General features: G+C 40.0%; 1 protein-coding gene across 1 annotated transcript in view; it reads left to right on the top strand.

Annotated features, from left to right (window-relative positions):
- The first annotated feature begins 955 nt into the window (after window positions 1-955).
- LOC121839159 (alpha-2-macroglobulin-like) overlaps window positions 956-7686 on the top strand; it is a 33295-nt gene continuing 26564 nt past the window's right edge. The window contains 10 exon segments of the mRNA XM_042296555.1: window positions 956-1133; window positions 1252-1336; window positions 2116-2266; window positions 2382-2502; window positions 4246-4355; window positions 4501-4671; window positions 4919-5006; window positions 5009-5151; window positions 5366-5432; window positions 7385-7530. Coding sequence (XP_042152489.1) covers window positions 956-1133; window positions 1252-1336; window positions 2116-2266; window positions 2382-2502; window positions 4246-4355; window positions 4501-4671; window positions 4919-5006; window positions 5009-5151; window positions 5366-5432; window positions 7385-7530 — 1260 coding nt within the window.

The following is a 7686-nucleotide window of genomic DNA, read 5'->3' as shown; positions in this document are numbered from 1 at the left end:
GATTGAGGTTAATGCCCAGCAATAGACTAGCATCCTGTCCAGGCTCCTTCACTCTACAGAAACAGGACATAGGCTCCTGCCTTATGGACAGGGACAAGGCTTATGATGGACAATATACTGTAAATGGTTATTTTAATTCAGTAATCAACTAGCCACAACATGTTATACACATCTCGTTAGTACTCCATGAACAATAAGACTTTGGAAATGGGAAATGTTTTGAACAACTATGGGGCAAAATCCAAATCTTTAGGCCATGTTTGCTTGATAAGGCTCCACAAACATTTGAGACCCATAGCACTCAGTGCAAAGGTTCTGCAGAGGTTCTCTAAATAAACCTGCGTGTGTGTATTTTAGGTCCTTAAACATTCACCACAGGACATGGGATTTTCAATTAATTTACTGTAGGTCAGATTGGAATGTATGGGATTTTTTTCCTGAGATTGAATTAATCTACTGAATTTATATTAAAGTCCCAGTGCAAATGCTACTTGTGATATTTAGTTGAGGAGACAAACCCAAGCACCTGCCTAATTCCTATAGTTGTAGACAGCTTTGCTCCTCAGTTCATTTTGGGGGAATTTTAGTTATTCATAAAACATTAACCAACCTGTTGTCTTTGTCCTTCACAGTACAATGTTGTGGAACTTGAGGTAAGACCCTTATTAGTCTTGTCAAAAATACTACAACATGATAAGACGATGACTCCACCAGCTAGGTAGGTCATCATTCATTTCCACATGGCAGTTACCAGAAGCCTCCATATCAGCTTTATGTGAACACATCTGGGCCACCTTCAGTAAGCAAACTTCAGAACATTGCAGATAGAAATGTCATGAATAGAACTGACGTGACTCCTTATTCTACATGTCAGACAGGCATGTTTGGCTTACATAACATGTTTGTATCTGAACGTTCCACAGTCTTGTGCCCTGCTAAATGTGTCCCTTGTTCTATGAATAAACAGGATATTCGTCAGAACAGGATTGGACAGTGGGTCAATACATCATCTAGCGGCAACATTCTGCAGCTTTCTCACCCCCTGAACTCTGAAGCACCCGTAGGATCCTATGCTATTGTAGTGTGGATTGGTGATAACAAAATATACCATAACTTCAAGGTAGAAAAATATGGTAAGTTGAGCTTCTTTATTTACCTTTCATGCTCGGTAATATTATGGATCTGGCAGATGAATCATTAAAACACAATCCAGGAACATTCATGAGTTAACTGCTGTTCTATTATATCTAGTTTTGCCAAAGTTTGAGATCAAAATGAACCTCACCGATGAGATCAGCATTGTTCAAGAGGAGTATAAATTAGAAGTGTGTGCAACGTGAGTCTACACTATCGTCGTTTTGCAATGCACTGTTGTTATGTGTAACTCCACTAATGTCACTGTCTAATTAATCGCATTACACGAATGCAGACTTTGAGTCAAATACTAATTTAATTATTTTAATTACTTTTGCATACATCTCAAAATAAGTATTTACCGAGTGGCGCAGTGGTCTAAGCCACTGCATGTCAGTGCAAGAGGTGTGACTGCTGTACCTGGTACAAATCCAGTTTGCATCACATCTGCCTGTGATTGGTCCCATAACGTGGAGCACAATTGGTCAGGGCAGGCAGTCATTGTAAATAACAATTTGTTCTTAACTGACTTGCCTAGTTGAATAAAAAATATAAGTAATTCAGTATTGGAATTTATTTGGAAATCCAAATACTTTAATACTCCATACATTTCAACCCATGTCTGTTTGGTCCTAGGGGTATTTAAAATAGTGTATTTGGAAACAAATACTTAAATATGAATGTATTTGGGCCTCTCGGGTGGTCTAGAGCGCTGCACTGCAGCATTAGCTGTGCCACCAGAGACTCTGGGTTCGCGCCCAGGCTCTGTCGCAGCCGGCAACTTTATCAATACAGGTCTAGATGCATTGACAATGTTGAAAGTACTTGACTTAAAGACTGCAGGTATAATGCATTTTAACTTGTTGTAAGCAGCATGTATGAGCCTTTGTAATGTCTCATATGAGGTTTATAATATACTAAGTCTCTCTAAGTAGGAAATCTATGATGTTTTTGATGCTTTTCATTATGAAATAAAATCAGATACACGTATGGACAGCCTGTACCTGGAAAAGCAGAGGTAGAGTTGTGCCGACCTTTAAGGAACAATGTATTGATATCAATGAGATTTGATGTGGAAACTCAACAAGTAGTTCCTGATTATACAGCCCCCTGCCACAAAGAGTCAATAGAGGTCTGTATGCTTTCCTGAAGAAACTATCATCAGTATAATTGTCTTTACCAACATATTACATTTTAATGTGATTAAATCAGTTCTTAATGTCTGTGGTTCTGCTTGCTTTTCCCAGATGGACCAAACTGGCTGTGCTTCTCATGTCTTCAACATGTCCATTTTCACAAAGAATGGTGGAGAGAAAATGCTCATAGACAGGTTTAGTTTTAATGCAAAAGTAGAAGAGGAGGGGACAGGCAAGTCATTTATCACAAGAATTTGGAGTTGGGAAAAGTGATGACAACATTTGCCTGCAATCAAATGACAACACATTTTTTGAATTGAGAGTGAAAGGCATGATGTCAATATGTTTAATTAGATTGTGGAGACCTGTGTTTGACCTTCGGTGCTACACCATAATGTTATATACAGTGGGGCAAAAAGTATTTAGTCAGCCACCAATTGTGCAAGTTCTCATACTTAAAAAGATGAGAGAGGCCTGTAATTTTCATCATAGGTACACTTCCACTATGACAGACAAAATGAGAAAAAAACAGAAATCACATTGTAGGATTTTTAATGAATTTATTTGCAAATTACGGTGGAAAATAAGTATTTGGTCACCTACAAACAAGCAAGATTTCTGGCTCTCACAGACCTGTGTACCTCTTCTTTAAGAGGCTCCTCTGTCCTTCACTTGTTACCTGTATTAATGGCACCTGTTCACAACCTCAAACAGTCACACTCCAAACTCCACTATGGCCAAGACCAAAGAGCTGTCAAAGGACACCAGAAACAAAATTGTAGACCTGCACCAGGCTGGGATTACTGAATCTGTAATAGGTAAGCAGCTTGGTTTGAAGAAATCAACTGTGGGAGCAATTATTAGGAAATGGAAGACATACAAGACCACTGATAATCTCTCTCGATCTGGGGCTACACGCAAGATCTCACCCCGTGGGGTCAAAATGATCACAAGAACGGTGAGCAAAAATCCCAGAACCACACAGGGGGACCCGTCTGAAGTTTGCTAGAGAGCATTTGGATGATCCAGAAGAAGATTGGGAGAATGTCATATGGTCAGATGAAACCAAAATATAACTTTTGGTAAACTCAACTCGTCATGTTTGGAGAACAAAGAATGCCGAGTTGCTTCCAAAGAACACCATACCTACTGTGAAGCTTGGGGGTGGAAACATCATGCTTTGGGGCTGTTTTTCTGCAAAGGGACCAGGACGACTGACCCGTGTAAAGGAAAGAATGAAAGGGGCCATGTATCGTGAGATTTTGAGTGAAAACCTCCTTCCTTCAGCAAGGGCCTTGAAGATGAAACGTGGCTGGGTCTTTCAGCATGACAATGATCCCAAACACACCGCCCGGGCAACGAAGGAGTGGCTTCATAAGAAGCATTTCAAGGTCCTGGAGTGGCCTAGCCAGTCTCCAGATCTCAACCCTATTGAAAATCTTTGGAGGGAGTTGAAAATCCATGTTGCCCAGCAACAGCCCCAAAACATCACTGCTCTAGAGGAGCTCTGCATGGAGGAATGGGCCAAAATACCAGCAACAGTGTGTGAAAACCTTGTGAAGACTTACAGAAAACGTTTGACCTCTGTCATTGCCATAAAAGGTATATAACAAAGTATTGAGAAACTTATTATTGACAATACTTATTTTCCACCATAATTTGCAAATAAATTAATTAAAAATCCTACAATGTGATTTTCTTGATTTTTTTCTTTTTCTTCTCATTTTGTCTGTCATAGTTGAAGTGTACCTATGATAAATTACAGGCCTCTCATCTTTTTAAGTGGGAGAACTTGCACAATTGGTGGCTGACTAAATTTTTTGTCCCACTGTATACATGTTTTTCATCATGTTTTAAAATATTGTGTAAACTGCACTGCAATTGACTTCTGCATTGTGAACTGTAATTGTGCATCATGGTGGCATGTGTTCTTGTTAAATAAACCATCCTATTCTCATTTGTTTTCCTTTGACAGGTATTACACGGTCAGAGAAAAAACACATAGCGCTCTCCTATGTGATTGGAAAACTCACGTTTGTCGACACACCCAAAATCTATGAGCATGGATCAATTATCGAGGGCAAGGTAAGTCCAGATCCAGTGTTATTGTTCCTTGTACTTTGTTGAATTGTGGATGCCATTTGTTCTTTGACATTCCTGTTTACTTAACTACTAATGGTAGGTAACAGTGACAAACAGATGAGCATGACATTACTCCTTTTTTCCTCAGATAAACGTTGTTCACTTCAACAACACACCTATCTCTGACATGTTAGTCTACCTGTTGGAGAAGAAAGGCTGGTCCTCACATCGTCTCCAGAACCTAACCACGGACAGTCATGGTGTTGCCAGTTTTTCCCTCAACACAACCACTATGCCCAAAGAGGATATTAAGCTCATAGTAAGTATGATTCCTTCTAAGGTTTTGAAAGATTCTGAGACTCTTTATGCTCAATCCCAAATCACCCCATTGACCCTACACCCTGAGGTCTATCATGCTCTTGTGGAGATCTGAGAAGATTCCATTGGTATAATAAGCAATATGGTGAAACTTCCACCTATCCTATCAGAGGGTGAGGTGGTGCTCTAAGGGTTGATTTGGGATTGGGCCTTTCGTTATACTCTCTCTTCCCTCTGTTGCTTTCCAGGTTAGCAACACACCAGAAGCAGAGAACACTAGATACAGGGTCCCCTATTTCAACAGGGGGCACCACGTACTCTCACTGATCCGGACCACTGCCCTCACAGTAAAACATCCAGCTCTCTGGCTATTCAGAAGGTGGAGAAACCACTGGCATGTGGGGAGGAAGTGTCAATCACCATCCAGTATGCTATCGTAGGGGAGACCGTCCCAAAGGGCTCCGTGGATGTCATCTACCTGGTGAGTAGAACCAGAAACAAGTTGTGACAAGCTGCAAACCCAGGGTGCATCCGAAATGGCACCCTATTCCATAGTGCACTATTTTGAACAGGGTCATTTCAGACATAGTCCCAGCCTCTCACCTTTAAAGGAAGGATGTCCCTATACAACACCAATACTCCTCATCATCTCCTTAATCCTGACTTGATGGGGAAACTGTTTTTCCCTCCTCCAGGCCTTATCCAGAGGGGCGATACTTCAGCATGGACATATGAAGGTTACTGTACAGCAGGGGAGTCCTGGTGAGGATGATGTATTAAGTAATTATGGACCTACTGGGAGGTGCTTGATGACAATGACAGTGTGTAAGGTTACATGCGCACAATAATGCGATTATTGTGGCTAGGCAGATTAATGTAACACTTAGATTAAAACGTTTACATGCTTTGCAAGAAGAACACTTTCCCTAATAATCCTGTTAACATGGAAGTCTGAAATCAGGCTACTGATAAATAAATGTTCAGCCAAGTTCAAAATAAACTTTTACCACAGCCACCATGCTATTTTTGGGAAGCATACTTGATTCTCAGTTCAGACATTTAAAGTGTGTATGTGAAAACGACATACATTCAAACTCACTTCCCTTGCGCTAAAGAAGGCAGATCGCTCGGCTGGTGCTAGCACATGAGCAGATCAAATACACTGCTGGAACACCATTAAGGTGTTTACATGTTTGCATCACCGAATAAGGTATTTACAAATACTAATAATTTGAATGATTGTACAGAAAACCAGGGGCCTCATTCATAACCGTTGCGTAAATTTAACACTAAATATCTGCGTGCACCATTTCTGAAAAGACTGCACATACACACACAAATATTGAGATACATAAACTTGGTGCATGCCATACATAAGCATGTTTCTGATTATACATCAGACCTGTTATAAATCTGTGCGCGAATCAACAAGCATTATAACTCCTCCTAGAAAACGCTCCTCGTTCACCTTTTAAGGTATTGGAATTAGGCCAAGACAGTAGCTACAGGAAATAGTCATGTTGAACTTGATCAAATGTCTTTGGAGGTGTTGCCAGAATGATTTATTTTGCAGTGACATTTGCTGTAATCTACCAGGCCATTTCTGAAAGACAAAACCAATTGAAAATTGTTGTGGACCTCTAAACAGATCACAGGTCGCAGTTGTAAATGAGAACTTGTTCTCAACTGGCATACCTGGTTAAATAAAGCTTAAATAAAAATATCGTTTGAATGCAATGTTTTGCATAATTTTTCTCTAAACATAAATATGCTGCACAGCTCACGAATTCTGAAACATTGTCTAAAATGAAAACAGTAGGCCTACTTAGTGGTAGCCTACACACTTCAATACAAACAATCAACTGCTGTTCACCTGTTAAATACTGTATGTTATAAACCGCGCTCCCTGTCCAATGCGAAAAGTTTTAAAAACAGGCTATTATACTGTAATTTCACATCTAATAAGCCCAATTACGTGTGCGATGCACATGGTAATTTCTTTGTGTGGCTACTTCGGGAATATGAACTCATTATGGCCAGAAAATGTGAGGAATTTATTCTGCATGATATATGTATTATGTTTGAGAAATTCAAGTAACCTATCCTAACTTGCTGTAGGCCTATAGGCTATTTTGTGGGTAGCCTATGAAACCATCACAGCCAGAAAAGGTGAGGATTTATTCTGCAATGATCATGGTAATGAAATGAATCATTAGAAATGGGCATCTTTTAGAACGCAAAGATAAAATACATCGATTTTCGCTCTTCTCGCTAAGGGAAAATTATTATTATTAGTAGTATTATTATATTTAGCTACCTGTTTTTTGTTATGAATAAGAGTCATATATTCCTGCACGAGGCTACTTTTGCCATCTTGCAATGCAGTACTTCAACCACTAGAAACTGTGCGTAGGCATGGTCTGAAGTTTACAGGAGGATAGGCACATTCCCACTTCAAGTTCAGTTTTTATAAATACCAACTTTTGAGTGAAAACTGGGCATTCATGTTTAGGGGCATATTTTGTGCATACCCAACGTTTTATATGCCCCTGGTGTTTTAATCGGTGTATGCTTTCTTTGAGTTTGGCTTTACACCGATTAAGATAAAGAGTAAGGTGACTATTGCATAATCTGTTTTCAGCCATAATCCGTTTAATATCGAATTATTACGGTGCATGTAAACGTACTCAGTGTGATATGCTCTTGCTTTGCAGTAACTGAGGGTGAAGTCACCTTGAAGTTGGCCGTGGTTCCAGAGATGACGCCGTTGGTACAGGTCCTGGTGTACAGTATCCTACCCAGCGAGGCTATAATCGCCCACAGCATGAATTTTCCCACTGAGAAATGCTTCAGACACAAGGTGTGTGTGTGTGTGTATGTATGTGAAAAATATGGGTTGTTTATGAATTCGAAGAACCAATAAAAACGTAGGTGCTGGATTTTAGACTGGAAGCAACCACCACAGGTGTCCGTTCAGAACACGAGCAGGAAGCAGTAGTTCTAGTTCTAGGGTTTA

The sequence above is a fragment of the Oncorhynchus tshawytscha genome, linkage group LG14 (genome assembly GCF_018296145.1).
Source record: "Oncorhynchus tshawytscha isolate Ot180627B linkage group LG14, Otsh_v2.0, whole genome shotgun sequence".
NCBI classification, from domain to species: Eukaryota; Metazoa; Chordata; class Actinopteri; order Salmoniformes; family Salmonidae; genus Oncorhynchus; species Oncorhynchus tshawytscha.
Note: the sequence above shows the minus strand (reverse complement) of the source record. Positions and strands in the feature narration are given on the sequence as shown.